Here is a 15,769-nt window from a genome sequence, read left to right as displayed (position 1 = left end):
ACATAGGTAGTTGAGTTAGGGACATGTAAAAAAGACATGTCGTTATTTCAATTCATGTGATCATTTTGAATACCAAAGTTGAAGGCTGCATTGATGCCATTGCTGATGCTGAAAGGCATCGGTTGTTAAACTATTGCTGATGCCAAAAGGCAATTGGTTGTTAAACTATTACTCAGTTCAGTTCTCAATTTCCAACAAAGCTTTAATAGTGTTTATACAAACCTCCATCCTATTTTGCTTAGGGCACGTTGGATTGAAAATCCGTGATACCTCAAACCTATGGCTTAAGCAAACAGTGGATTTTTCAATCACGGATAAAGACCAAGTATTTATGGCTAGGCCTAGGCATCGGGTCGGGTCGCCGTTGGGTACCCTGTACTCGGCCCGATTAGAGTCTGGGCTCAGGCCCAAAAAAACGAGACCCGACCCAGCCCGACTTGTTATCGGGCCGACTTGAGTGGGCCCGATAAGCCCAAATCGAGCTCGATATTGATTTCTTTAATTGTTTTATTAATTTTAATATATATTTATAATATTTTATTACAGTTCATCATTTTTATGTATTATTTTATATTAAAAATATTTTTTAATGTAATAGGGCCAAGCTCGGGCTCGGGTTTTCCGAGTCGGGTCGGCTGGGTCGGCCCGTTGCCCCGACTTATTTATAGCGATCAAACATAGGCTCGGCCTTTTTGAATCCAATCTGTTTTTATTGATTTGATTTCCATTTAGATGATAAAATAAAAAAACAAATTTTAATATAAAAAACAATGTTTTATTTCTGCGTAAGCCAATGGCGCATTGATCTATGCATATTGCTTTAAGGATTTCAAAAGGAGGCAAAATCCGCTGCCGCCGATGACTAAAAAAATCAAAGCAAACGGTGGCATCTGCAACTCCTCAGGCACACCATTCTTTGACTCCGTTGTCTTCCACCATGTTTCAAGAACAATTTTCTTTCTTCCTGCATGCAGTATTTTTCCTGAGAAGTGCAGTGAATTATTTGCACGCTTTTTCAATGACGACTTTGACAAAGGTGCTGTAAGTGGGAATGGGGCCTTCGGCAGACGGTGTATTGTTAACCTCTTGTTCACCCGAACAAATACTCTCCACTTTATTCTAAATATCTATCTTATTTATTTGTTACGTGATTTTATATGGAAATTGCTTCAAAGTCTAACTGGATGTACTTTTCAGTTGGAAAACTAGCTTAGGTTGCGCCAAAAGATCAGTTGTGGTTCAATTCTTGTGTGATGTCGATCGCATGCGTACGCATGCATGAACATAGGCAATGAGTGCAACGGTGCTAGTTTCGGAGTTTTTTGCCCCTATGTGAGTGACAAAGTCTCTCGAGCTTCTGTTTGGATGACACCAGTGGCGGAGCCAAGATTTTTCTAATGGTGCGCCATTATATAATTTTTTGAAATCTTTGCTACTGTCAAAATTAAAACTTTTGAAATGTTTTATGTATTTTTTATTTATTTTCAAAGGCTATGGAGGAGGAGGGCAGGGCCCGAAACAGCCCCCCATTGGCTTTGCCACTGGATGACACTATAAAAAGATGACAAAAAATTTTCACATATCCGATTTAAATGATAACACAACATTAATTTTTTAATATTTTATTTATATATTGTAGGTCAGAGTTCTAGCTTTCATCTGGGTATTAGAATGAAATACTCCTCTTACTCACCCAAAAAAGGATCTTATTTAAATCCCTTTTGTATACTCATTTGCTTATAATACACACATTTACTAATCTATTAGCTATTACTCAATTGCTTATAATACACGCATTTACTAATCTACTAGCTATTAAAATTATGTTAGGCCCTGTTTGCTTTGCACACTTTTCTTGTCAAAATAGACAATGGAAAACAACAAATTTTATTGACAAGGGGATGTACAACATTAGGTCAGAAAATAAGTGGGGTCGGACCAACATTACTGACGCACAATTTTCTTATGTCTTGCCAGTTTCGTTGGAAAATTGGACCCCAACTCCGCATATGAGATTCATTTTCCTGTCAAACTTTTCCAAGATTTTCTTTTTCTCTCTGTTGCCTGTGATTCAAACAAAATGGAGTCTTACTTTCAACTTCAAGCAAGAATAGTTGACCATAGTCCAAGCGGTAGAACCTTGGATAACACATAAATAAAGCTTTTTGTTTGTCACCCATCAACGTTGAGTAGTAATGTTTACTAACATATTTATATATATATAAGTCATATTAATTACTTGCTTGGACATCTCTTAATCCATGTCTAAAAACTGACTTTGGCGTAAAATCTGAAAAAAAAAATCTTTTGACCCTACAATAAGATTTATAGCATGATTTTTAAAGGAGAAAATATGTCCTCAATCATAAAAATAAAATTGCATGGCATTATGCAATTGATATATATATATATATACACACACACCTAAGTCAGATGCAATTAACAGTTTTCACAGGTCAAACACTAATGAAAGAAATCTATGGAACAAGAGTTGACTGATGTATAAGCCATTAAAGAAGTATATGCTTAGCTGACCAAAGTTAATTATGATGTTGCAATTAACAATGCCAAAAGAGTCCAACATACTTCTTGTGGGATCAGTTTGCTAAATTAAGATGAAATGAAGCTCATAAATTCCCCGGAACTTAGACTTTGATATCCATAATTTTATGATTGACATTCATTTTTTGTTGGGTGAGCAAGAGCAGTATTTCATTCTACCATTCAACAAAAAGGTCGAAATCTTCACCTTTTCTTTTAGAGTGTCAGACATACTTTTAGTGTCTCGATGTGATGTCTCTGCTATGCTTCTATTTGCATGTTTATATCTTTATGTTTGCGACACAAGAAGTTGACAACCCTAAAATTTAAAATAAAGATTGGACAACTCTTACTTTGTTCCGTTCCGTCGGGAAGTGTAAGGCTTTAGATCTAAGTCAGATCCTTCTTTAGGTAGCACTTGTCACATCTGCATACATATGTTGCATCGGATCTTTGAAATCTCTAAATCTAGTCAATATAAATGCTTACAATTTGTTGTTTGGATATAAACAAGGTAAGGAGGGCCCTGAGTGCCAACAAATTGGACCGTTGCTAAGCCTAGTCCAGAATCCGATATCGACAGAAAGTGAGAGTATTAGCTAGGTTTTTATATGGAAGAATATGAAATAATTGTAGCGAAATTGTATCTAATATGTTTCATCAGATATTTTTGTTCAAATTTCTCATACCATAAATCGAAGTCAGACAGGAATTTCAAAGCTTGGTATAATATTGTCTGCTGCATTATATCTGATTGTTGGGTCCATAAAATTTGGTTAAGAGATATTATTTATATAATTTAAAATTTTCAAGAGGCACTTGTATGTAAATGAGAAAAACTGCCATGAAATTTAAATTAAAAAATAAACACATGATGTGGGTTTGTGCATACAATTGCCGTAAACTAATCTAAATGTAAACCAATCTTACAAGTCTCGAAAGGTATTTGATAAAAAGAACATTATATTCTTAAAACATATGTTTGGAGAACACCATATTCTTATTTGGAAAAACATAATATAACTGTCAAAATTCTTCATAAATCTAATAATAAGAAACTAGATATAATGACATCATGTTTCTTAAAAAATGAATGCATTCCAAAAAATTTTTACCAAACACCCTCAATGGGACCCTTTACTAGAGATATTATATAAAGTTATATTACATGTACTTGATTTTTTTTAATTCTAAAATATAATTTAGCTATGAGGTGTGTGCACCCCACTGAAAAACATACATTACATTTTTTATGTTGAAAAATTGTATGCCTTGTTATTGAAGTTAGACCTGAACTCGAATGTATAAAATTTCTTAAATTGTGTCTTAGTCTACAAGCAAGGTCGGTCCTGACTTCAAGTCTTCTCTTTTCTACCAAACTTGATGAGTGAAAGGATCTGATGGGCTTTCACATCAAAGTTTTTAACATGCGACAAAGTGATCCGTTACACTCAGCGCAGTCAAGTCTCAGATCGATCATCTCCCAACTCCCCCATTCGTATGTACGTCGAAAGAAGATCCGAAATTACAACAGATGCAATTCAATTTTTTCACGTCTTCTCCATTTAATTTTGCAGGAATCGTGTCATACTCAGCGTGTTGTTGTGATGAATGCTTCGTTTTTGCCCTGAAACCCTAAGATCCGTGGATGGCTTCGTAAGTGGGCACGGCACTGACTCGGTGACATGAGCGGTCAGTGAAAAGGAAGTCCGCTTGTTGTGTTGACCACGACCGGCGGCATCAAAATCATCGTCATCATCAATTTCTCATCGTCGTCGCCTCTCTCTCTCTCTCTCTCTTTGTCTCTCTCTCTCTCTGTGCGTGCGTCGTTGAAGGATCCTAGGGCATACGCCGAAGACTCGGATACTCATTCTCAGGAGAGAAAGGCGGGGAGAAAACGCTTACCCTAGATCTGATCGCTCGAGATAGAGGGCAAAGAAGCGTTGGAAGCCTCGTTACCTCCTATTGAGCCGAATAAGAGGATAGTAGTCCTTCTTTCTCCCTTTTTTCTGTTTTCTGCACAAGGAACGAAGCTTTTTCTGCGAATTTTTTGAGGGGAAATTGGTGTGGTTCGGGAAAGAATTTGGTTTGACGGTTTAAGGCTTTCTGGGTGGGTGGTTTGCTTTACCTGGAAATGAAACATTTGGGGGTTTCGGCTCTTTGATTGTCTCAAATAATTTTCGGTTTGTGGGTCGTCGAGATTTCTGCTTATTTTGGGTGGTTTTAGCTGGAGAAGAGCTTTCTAGTTTTTCATTTTTTAATCTTCGCCTTCTGGTGGGACCTTGACGTTTGGGGTTTCGGATGGAGGCTGACTAATTTGGGGTTTGGTTTTGCGGATTGAGTGCCGAGAAGATGTGGAGAATGAAGGTAGTACCGAATTTGTGTATTTAGTGTCTTCTCTGCTGAGCAACGGAGGAACGTCGCTGGTGGAGGAACCGATTACGGAAGTTGGTGGTGATAGAGTGTTGATTGTGCGCAATGAATAGCTCGGATTCGTCAGGAGCTACTGGGAACAGTAGGCATAGCGACCATCTAGGCGTGAACAATCAGTCGCATAAGATAGCGAAGAACGTAAGAAAGAGCCCCATTCATCAGTCTAACTATGGGAACGCCAGGCAGCAACAGCCTCAGCCTCAGGTTTATAACATCAACAAGAGCGAATTCAGAAATATAGTCCAGCAATTGACGGGTTCCCCAGCGCCTGAAAGACCACCGCCGCCTGCTGTTCATCCTCCTAAACCGCCTAGCATGCGGTTACAAAAAATACGGCCGCCGCCCTTGATGCCGATCAGTAGGCCTCAAGCAGTTCCTCAGCCGGTTGTGCCGCCGCACTCTTCTTTCAATAACGCAGTTGGATACAATGCTGCACCGCCTGCTCCCATCAGCAACAATAGCAACAATATGGTTCCTAATCCAATGTTTTTTGCTAGGCCAAACAATCCGAACTTTCTGCCTAGCCCTACATTTTCACCTTTGCCACCTCTAACGCCAGGAGATGCAATATGGGCCAATACAGCTGAGTCGCCTATTTCTGCTTACATGCGTTACCTTCAGAACTCCATTGTGGATCCTGGTCCTCGCTCTGCTCAACAACAACAATTCCCTCCTGGTTTGCTCCCTACCCCACCACCAGTGCTGCCATCACCTCAGGCGAACCCTCCTCCACTTCTTCCTTCTCCTACTTCGCAGTTTCTTTTGCCCTCGCCCACTTTCCTGCCATTATCATCTCCTCGTTCGCCGTTCCCATTGCCATCACCAGGATCCCTATTCCCTTCTCCAGGTTTTTTCTCGTTTCCTTCACCATCACAGTCAGGGATACTAGGGCCTGGACCTCAGCTTCCACCACCATCTCCAGGGTTCTTGTTTCCTTCGTCGCCTGTAGGTAGATTTCCCATTTCAAGTCCACGGTGGAGGGAACCGTAAGGGAACAGTAGTCATTTCTTGACATGGAGCAGCACCGTTTCCAGAGGGTTTTTCCCACTGAAGGTAGCTCAGTTTCTTGTTTATAACTGGTTGACACCTTGGAGATAATTGTGCATGATCATCTTGCCTCTTAGCATGAAAGAAGATTCCATATGGGCATTTGTTACATACTTAGGAGGGCACATAATGCAAATTGGCTTCCTTTATTTTCTACCTTTTGTTGTTTTTTTTTGTCTTTTGTGGGCTTGTATTGCATTACTTAATTGTATGGATAATTACAGTCTCTTGGCTATTGGAAGAAGCATTTCTATTTGTTGTAGAAGTATTTGTACTAACCATTAATGCCATTGGTGCTTAGTATATGAAAATGTGGAAATGTTCTCATTGGAAAGGGCATATTCATATGTGTGCCAGTGGATACCGTTGTTTGATTTTCTGTGTTGTCTTATTTTGAATCTTTGATCAAACCATCGCTTTTGGCTCATACCAGGTCACTGCAATTTCTAATCAGCGGAGGCAACCTTTTGGTAGCATTTACTTTTGCAATTTATGCCTATCAAAAATGTGATGTTTTTGCGTTTTGTATTTTTCCTTCTTGCTGCAATCAGCTATTATTGGGGCGACTTGATTTCTTGTATTAATTAGTTGATTATTGATACAAAAGGACAAAAGCAGGCATAAGTATGCATGTACAGTTGTACATATTTTTGTTGCTTCTGTATTTGCATGTCATATAATGCTTCTAGTAGACCTTTCTTTTGATAGGTGCTCTGAATGAATTTAGTCCTTTACCTGGTCACGTCTGTTCAGGTCCAGCAAAGGAAAATAGTACTATTGTAAGTTAACATGCAAGGAAATGGTGGTGATAGTCTTGTCACTATAATTTTTGAACCAGGAAGTGCATAAGAGCATAAAATTTTTGTGTGCTTAGATAAGCCATTGAATTTCACGAATGGAACAAATTAACATTACGAGGCATTTGTCTCATATCAGTGTGGATTGTTATTTGCACTGTCAGTCATCTATGCGACTGAAGAGCAGTTCCGATTGCTAGGATTCTAATTTACATGTACGAAGAATTGCTAACATGACACATTGACTGAAAGATTGAGAAGAAAATTGCCCAGTACTTGTTCCCTAAATCTGGGGACAATCCATTTACTGCCACTGAGACACCTCTGATCTCTTCTAGATATGACTACTGCATGATAAAATGGTGATAGAGATGTATACCTGATGCAACTAAATAAAATTTGTGTAGTAACTGAAAATTGCTATTTTCTTTGTTAGCTTGTTAATAATTTCTATTGATGATGAGGACATTGTTTTGGAGATGTGGAAAGAGTAATAAAATGTTAGGCTGGCTCCAGAATGTTTTCATGGATGTTCACTGCAAAATGCTTTGATTTTGATCTTCAAGCTTTGAGTCATATTCTATGTTGTGTGTAGCAGGAGTAGGATTTTGTGCCTCATTTTTTCATGTCGATGCAGTCTTTCCTTGTAATGCTATTCTGCTATTGCATGATTTGAGGCTACAGTAGACCTTAATCTCACGGAAGCAAGTGTCTTCATTCATATTTTTTCACTAGATCTGTAAACTACATGTTGTTCACAAAAATGGCCGTGTCTCATGTCGCCCACCTTAGACTATTAAGTTATATTGGCATCAAAGCTCTCGATGTGTTCATCAGTGAAGAACGCTATATGGCTTAATTTGCACCTTGCTTGCATACCTATTTCTTAGTAAGTATCAGAATGGGTCTACATATAAAAGCATGTGCAGTAGAGTGCATGAAAGGACAGAAGCTGCAAATATCTATCTTTGGTATTAGTTATATTTATCGCTTAGTTTATTCTAAAGGCGTGAAAGGATTGGACTTAAATCAGCTGAACACATTGAGAATAAATTTCTCAACAGCAATTGTGAGACCTTCACCCTACATCTAATCTGTTTGCAGCCATGTAGTCTGACATTGGTGAGGATTAAGTGCAGCTCTGTAGAGGAGGTTCATTTGTAACGCTGCCATCTGACGTAAATTCCAGGTCTCAAATTATTGGTGTTAGGTGGCGTAACTGAACTCATGTTACCAAATTGAAATGTAGCATCCTATTTGTGAAAATGACTTTAAGATAGTCCCTGTCTACCAGATTTGAGTGAACGGCGACCACAATTTACGTCCTCGTCTGCAGCCTTTTTTGGCGTTGAACAGAGTCAGGCTATAGGGCAGGTCAGACTTCATTAGACTAAGTACTCAGGTTAATTGTGCCATAACCATGTTCAACTCCTGGACCTGAGTTCCAGTACATGAGGACATGTGTTCCCTAATCGGAAGTAGTCTTTATGTTTAAACACATGAGAATTTGGTAGTCGCATGTACTAAATCAGCAATCAACGGTATCTATATGTGTGAAGTTCACTTTTATTACCTTCTTTATTTGTGCTGCTTTTAGTTGTCAAACTACTGCAAGGATATGGCATCCTGAAATTATTTTTGGGTTGAGTTGTTACGAAGATGCAGTATTCAGTCAGACCATGTCTTGACCCAGTATTTTTTGTATATATATATATATATATATATATATATATATATATATATATATATATATATGCGAAGAGGTTGTGGTAGCAATTGAACAAGTACGTGAATGATATCAAACTTTTGTAATCTACAGAGTGGGTATGGATACGGCAGTTTTGAAAAATGTGGGTACAGGGACAGGGCAGTGCATACACACAACACACACACACAAATTTGCACATGTTAAAATTTAAAAAGAAAAGGATTTAATGCATTTTGATTAAGGTCTAGCTGTCTATCATGATGAATCACTAGTCTTGATTAGATTGATTAGATGGCTAAGTGATTGTAAAAAGCGAGAGTTACCATTTTGACCCATGCCCAATCCAAAACGTGTCTTGCCGTGTTTGAGTACCAGGACCGGACGGAGTATCGGAGTGTTGACAAGTATGAGGACAGGTTTGCCGTGTCCATGTGGACTTAGATATTTTCATGAACTATCAGAATAAAAAAAGACTTACCGATAACTCTAGTAGATTTTTTTTGCGTTATGTGTGTATAACTCTATAGATCAGATTCCCGTCCATGTGAACTATAGGGAAGGTTACTGCATCCAACCCTTGGAACACCCTTGCAACTTCATTATTGGAACCTAAGTCCGCACTGTCATGCCCAGTGCCTCTTGGTGGTGCTCTTTTGAAAGTGAAATTCTTCTGTATATATATATATCAATGTTGTAAGAAGCGTACGCTTCTAACAAAAATAAACCAACTCAAGGCGTTTTTTTAACGCCTTGAGGCAGGCCTGTGAGGCGCACGCATCCCTGAAGCGTGCACCTCAGAGACGTCCAACTCATTTGTGGTATGTTCAATGCTTGAGGTGTACGCCTCATGAACAGTTTATTTTTTTAATTAAAAAAATAAAAATTAAATTATTTACGTTGTGCACTAATTTACATGCATGGCATGCACCGTGCATAAGCGTGCATGTCACTCATTCATACTCGAATTAATGTGAGAGGGATTTGCAACAAAAAAAAAAAGATACTTTATATGTGGGTTATAATTAATGAGCATGGAGCCAGGGCCCATGCAGACCTTACCTTGGTTCCTCCCCTAACTACAGCCACTTTCCTAACTAACCCTTGAGACAGTCTATGAAAATTATCCAATTAAATCTTCCAAAATTTGGCCGAGGACCAGGTTTAACTTTAGAACATAGCCAAGTCTATATCTCAATCATATGATTCACACTCCAAGGAATAGTGCAAAAGAGTTGTTTCAACTCATTCCAAAGCTTCACCAGGAATCCTTTGCTGCCATGCTTACCATTGTCATCCATAGTTGCCATACACCCATCCAAAAAGACAACAACTAGCACTTCTTCGTCCATTAGCAAACTCCAAGTTTCTATCATAGCCGACGTAGCATTAACTTTTAGATCAAACTTTCTTCCACCAAGCTGCTTCCACAATGTAGAGGCTATGTGACATTCTAACATCAAGTGATATAGAGATTCAGTATGCTTCCTGCACACCATAAATCTGCTAACAAGAGAACACTCATAGTTTGTAGTCGATCAAGGGTGAGGTGCTTATCATTTAATGTAAGGTAACAAGTCCACATCGCCCTTGCAATTGCAGCACTCCTCTAAACGGTCTCTATCAGGTGGTTGTGCATGTCTGTCTCTTATGTTATTACAAATGTCATGCCTTGAAAGAGTAAACACTTCTTGGTTTCCCCAAGTGAGTGTGTTGCATTCATGTTGACATCAACGTAGACAAAGACATGTTTTAACCACGTAGACTGTAACACTTCAAAAATTTAGTTTTGTATCAAAGATCGTGAGGGATCTTCAAGGGCTTATAAAGGGAGGTCATAGATCGTGAGGGATCTTCAAGGGCTTATAATGGGAGGTCATTAATGAAATGATTGTCCTGGTTCCTATCTTTTTTTTTTTTTTTATAGAACTGAAACTGTTAGGAGGGGTTGGGATCCGCCGAACTAGGGACTCGAGCCCGGGAGTAGGTCGGGTTGTTATATAAACTCGAAAGGCTGACGAACCATGAGCATGTGCTGAACTGTGTTATTAAGCAATCGGTTGACTATATTAGGGTCTTTAACTTATCTGTCATTGTCTTCTACGGCAACCTTTGTGACATTAATTGAAGTGAAGATTGCTCGGGGTTAAGCCCCCATGGAAGCATAGATTAAATTGATTTGTTGATTGGATTTGGGCTGACTGTTCATGCCTATATGAATGTATGGCCAAGCTTAATAATCATTTGTCTCTAATGTATTGTATGTCCCATAATGGATCACATTCTTTTATCCTTTTCCAAGAGTCGATGGCTCTATATTGACACCAAATGAGTTTGAAATTTTTTATTTGGCTTTGTTTTCTAGCTAATACTCTACCCTTTTTCTAGAAGAAATAACGGTGAAAAGAAGTAAGATTTGTGACTCCAGGGTGGCCATTAACAACGTGGCAGAAGCCCTTGTTTTTAGCCAATCCATGAAAGACCTTTTATGAGTTACTCGAATTTGACTGAACAAAGTGATCCAATCTTTTGAAACTGTCTTGTCTTTCATTTCAAGCATTATGATTCTTTGTAAACCTCCTGGGCGGAGCTATGTATTTTTTATTAGAGGGCTCAATTATAGTTTTAAACTTTGAACGGGTCAAAATATAGATCTGTCCCATTTGGTTGGAGTTTTAAGATCTTTTGGTGATTGTTTTTCTTTTCTTTGCAAATTTTGGTTTGTGTTCTCTATGGCCAACCATAGTGCTTATTTTTGGATCTTTTCTCGTAATTTGGCAATTGAATTCAGCTTTAGTTTTCTACATATGTTGTTTAACTTTCTAAAATTTTTAGAAAATGGAGGGAGAGAGAGAGATGTTTTGCTGCTGCGGTCAAGTTTTCTTTTCCGTGGATTTCCATGCAGTGGGATTAAAATCCGTGGAAACAAATCCAGGCTACGAAATCCGGGACTCCTTTTCAGCATTTGCTAGCAACGATGATGTTTTTTTTTTAAAAAAAGAAGAAAAAGAAAAGAAAACGAGGATGGGGATCCCACTTGAACAGTAGAGTCCCCACCCGACAAATAATATTGAGAGTACATGCCGGCGCACTCACAGTCTCTACTTTCAAATGAAGGGGTGGACCAGAGATCACAAGCTGTGGACCTAACATCCAATTACATGAGTTTGGATCCAAGAAATGGATCATATGTCCACTAATATAATTGAGTTTCTGATTCTGCAGGTTTATGACAGCTTGTATGGTGATTTCGAAAGCAGACCTTTTACTTACTGGAGTGTGAGCATGCATCATCTCTCTCTCTCTCTCTCCCTCTCTCTACCTTTCCTCCTGAAATCACACACATACAACAGAAACCAATTAAGAAAAACAGCAGAAATTTGATTGCATAGTTATTTTTCAGTGAAGTTTGACCAACTAAACGAGTTAACGCTAAAGCATTAGGCCGCATTTGTGTAACCCCCGATAATGGGGTACCCTGTAAACCACAACAATAGAAGAGAGAACAAAAGAATATCAAACAAGAAAATAAGACTGATAATATACCTACAGGCAGATGCCATTTTCTCAGTCACAAGTCTTCTTGCTCTCACTGTCACTCTCTCTTAGAATCCCCTTAAGCTCTCAAAACATCAGGCCACTCCCACTTAAATAGCAGTCGGGCCTTACATAAACTGAAATCCCAGTGGGAAGTCAGATGTGGGATTAGGTTGGTAGTGAATTCCAACTGTGGTGCCTTTCCAAGTGGCTAACCTTAATTTAGAAACCTCTCACCTTCTCTCTCTCTCTCTCAACTGATTTCTGTTTTACGCCTAAAAAACAAAATGAAAATCAATAACCCAAATTTTTGTAAGTATCCTATGCTAAAAAATCATACATTTCTCAAAGTAAAAATAAGTTTAAACTCCCATTTAAAAATAGCAGTCGGGCCTTACAAGTAGAGACCTCGCATCTGAACCAAATATTAATCTGCCGCCATTGAGACAAAAAATCAGTCCGATGCAAGTGATATAAATAGAAAAAAAAATTACGTATAAATGAATATGTAACATGATAAAAGAACAACAAATTTAGAAATATAGCAAGGTATGCGCCAATCTTTTCATCTTCTTAAGCAATCCAAATTTTTGATTCATAGCAAGGACTTAGAATACCATTCTAACAGTATAGAGACAGCAGATATTGAACTTTGTTGAATAAAAATGTAATCAAAACAATCAAAAGATAATTGAACAGATACACTATTATCTTTCTTTTTAGAACGATCATTTCTTTTCTTAATCCCTTATCGGTAACAATGTGTGTGTATGTCAGTGAATGTGTGTGGCAGTCGTTATATGGTACAAACATAATCTATGACAGAAAAAAAGTAATACGTGATCATGCAACTAAATGTTCACTGATCGATAGAAGAGGTGCAGTCACACAAAGCCATGAATTCCTAGACAAATAGTAGGTACCAATACATGAATCAATTTAATATGAACGTTGCACTATTACAACCACACCTCACATTTCCAAATTTCAAACTTTCTGATTTGCGCTGATTGAAAGCTTCCTAGATATTGCTCTCAATCAAATTAAGCACATAAATTGATAGGTGTTTGAATGAAAAAACACACTTTTCCAGAAAAAGCAGTACAAGATGGGGATATGCATTGGATGCTGGGCAACGCAGTTTCCCCATCTTTCTGCAACATGGCTTCGTTCAAATTTTTCTCTTACAATGTAGAATAAGAAAGTTCACGTAAAAAAGCGGCAGATATTGCTAATACACACCGATTTAATCGACAAAGGACAGCAAAGTAGCAGCAAAACATTTATTCATGCAACAATATTTTTGGATAAAACACAGGACTTATTATCCCAAGTCTATTGGAAAGCCCGTTTCAAATGGATGAGACTGCAGGTATGGGGATTCAACCCATACACAGGGTATGGTGTGTGAAGCAAATTGGAAAATCCATGCGACATAGGGGAAAAGAGACCCCAATCAGAACTTGATGGGATATGACACATTGAAGCAAGTTAATCCATATTTTTCTACACAAAATTTGTGCTGTAGTCTCTTCTAGAGCTGTCAATGTATGACTAATAAATTTAATATAACTGACGCTTTGACAAATGTTTGGAGTTTAAATCAGATATGGTAGCCACACACATTTTAACATCCACCTATGAGAATTTTCCATCCAACACATCTAAATTCAAGTTTTGTTTTGCATTACTGAAAATGGCAGATTTAATGTACATACAAGCAACAGTTCCGAAAACATTCATAGACAAAAACCATATCATAATTGCATAAACTCGAGCATATACCTGACAAGAAAAACACTTCATGATCAGCTGCTGCACATAATTGGCAACGGCATTCCTTCGTTCTTCAGAAGGTTGGTTTGGCTGGATACAGGCAATCAATTCTGCAGTTCTCTCTTCTGCTTTTAACCACCTTTCACTGTTCAGTTTTCTTGTTACTCTTGCTGCAACATTTGGTAAAAGGCCATTGGGCAAGAGGCCGTCCGACTGTGCCCAGCTTTCATTGTCGCCCATGCAACTTCCTGCAACTAAACGATGCTATCTATCTGTCTCCCTCTAATGAGAGAGCACTCCCCAAATACCCTGGAATAGCTAGAAAAGATATGCGCCACAATGAAGAGGAAAATGAACCCCCATAAGATTGTCCCACAGGAACCCGCTTTTTCCTGAACCTGAACCTGCAACAAGGCTCAACAACTTCCGGAGCCGTCACTCAAAAGTACTCATATTGTGCTTCCCACTTACGGGAATCAATCAGAATGGGTGCTAGAACAATGCAAACTCTGCAGCGAAAGTTCATTAATCTAAAACATTGGTTAGAGCTCCACACCAAGCCAACAGGAGAAGACGACGAATTTAACCCACTTTCTCTTCAAAAACTGGGTCGATGAAACGAATTAAGAAACCAAAGGTCACAAATTCCCAAAACGATGTGCGCTTCTTGAAACCAACCTACCCGCAAGCATAAATAACACAACTGTTTTGGGAATTTGTGACCCTTGGTTTCTTAATTCGTTCCATCGACCCAGTTTTTGAAGAGAAAGTGGGTTAAATTCGTCGTCTTCTCCTGCTGGCTTCTGAGAAAACTGAAGTACCGAAATTTAGGTCAAGCAACCAAAAGGAATCAGGAAAACGTCAACAAAATGTCATAAAATGAAACTCAACAACCACCCCTTTGGTCTCCCCTTAGTTCATTAAAAAGGAAGGCAAACATCGAAGCTCACAAACGATCAATGTCTACGCATGCATTAAAACCACACTCAATTCGACATCTAAACCCCGAATCAACCGACCAACATGCGCCGAGAAATACAATGAGGACGACCGCCATCAAAGAAGCAAGACATACAGAAACTACGAAAACCAGTAGGACGTATCAGACCAAAAGCCCAAAAAATTAATTGATGGAGAACATCAAGTCCGAGAGACACCACCAACCAGAAGCGAACCCTAATCCTCACAAAAACTCCAACAACCGCCGAGCAAAAGAAATTGGGCACCTTTAAAAATTCACTAACACGCGTCCAGAAGCAGCGCCAAGCACACTCGCAGGAGCAGAACACGCGTCCAGAAGCAGAGCTTCAAACACACTCGCAGGAGCAGAACACGCGTCCAGAAGCAGAGCGCCAAACACACTCGCAGAGCAAAGATCAGTCGAAGGAAAGATCGACACCGCTAGTCAGGAAAATACAAATAAAATCGAGGTAAAATGGCAGAAACACGTATGCACCAAAAGGCTCACCTTCCTTCTTCTTCTCTAAGGAGGGGGAGCGACGGTGTCTGTCTCTATTGGGTCGGACCACCGCCCGGTCCGAGTGAAGCTATTGGGCCCGCTTCATGACATAAAACTTTTAGGAAAAAAGGACGTCAGGGTTTTCGACAGGAGAAATTTGTGTTAAGATTCAAGAAGCAAGGTGAGCCTTTTGGTGCATGGGTGTTTCTGCCATTTTACCTCGATTTTATTTGTATTTTCCTGACTAGCGGTGTCGATCTTTCCTTCGACTGATCTTTTCTCTGCGAGTGTGTTCGGCGCTCTGCTTCTGGACCCGTGTTCTGCACCTGCGAGTGTGTTTGGCGCTGCTTCTAGACGCGTGTTGGTGAATTTTTAGAGGTGCCCAATTTCTTTTGCTCGGCGGTTGTTGGAGTTTTTGTGAGGATTAGGGTTCGCTTCTGGTTGGTGGTGTCTCTCGGACTTGATGTTCTCCAT

At 39.1% G+C, this 15,769-nt stretch overlaps 1 protein-coding gene and 1 long non-coding RNA gene across 3 annotated transcripts; one reads left to right on the top strand and one right to left on the bottom strand.

Moving 5' to 3' along the window:
* The first annotated feature begins 4,300 nt into the window (after positions 1-4,300).
* On the top strand, positions 4,301-6,286 carry LOC116265552 (protein HAIKU1-like). The gene has a single exon (XM_031646233.2). The coding sequence runs from the start codon at positions 5,020-5,022 to the stop codon at positions 5,962-5,964; it is 945 nt and encodes a 314-aa protein (XP_031502093.1). The 5' UTR covers positions 4,301-5,019; the 3' UTR covers positions 5,965-6,286.
* Positions 6,287-11,457: 5,171 nt separating this feature from the next.
* Positions 11,458-15,298, bottom strand: LOC116265553 (uncharacterized). 2 transcript variants are annotated; one of them, XR_004175095.2, is made up of 4 exons: positions 13,846-15,298; positions 12,459-12,492; positions 12,070-12,335; positions 11,458-11,853 (listed from the first exon to the last, which is right to left on the bottom strand). It is a non-coding gene; the product is annotated as an uncharacterized LOC116265553 (long non-coding RNA). The 2 variants fall into 2 exon arrangements; XR_004175094.2 differs by having other exon boundaries at positions 12,070-12,492.
* Positions 15,299-15,769: the final 471 nt, after the last annotated feature.

Source organism: Nymphaea colorata, chromosome 12, assembly GCF_008831285.2.
Source record: "Nymphaea colorata isolate Beijing-Zhang1983 chromosome 12, ASM883128v2, whole genome shotgun sequence".
NCBI lineage: Eukaryota > Viridiplantae > Streptophyta > Magnoliopsida > Nymphaeales > Nymphaeaceae > Nymphaea > Nymphaea colorata.
The sequence above is the reverse complement of the archived record's forward strand: the minus strand, read 5'-3'. Positions and strand labels throughout refer to the sequence as shown.

What these genes read in the sequence shown, in the direction of transcription:
- LOC116265552 (XM_031646233.2), top strand. Translation starts at nt 5,020, where the DNA reads ATGAATAGCTCGGATTCGTCAGGAGCTACTGGGAACAGTAGGCATAGC.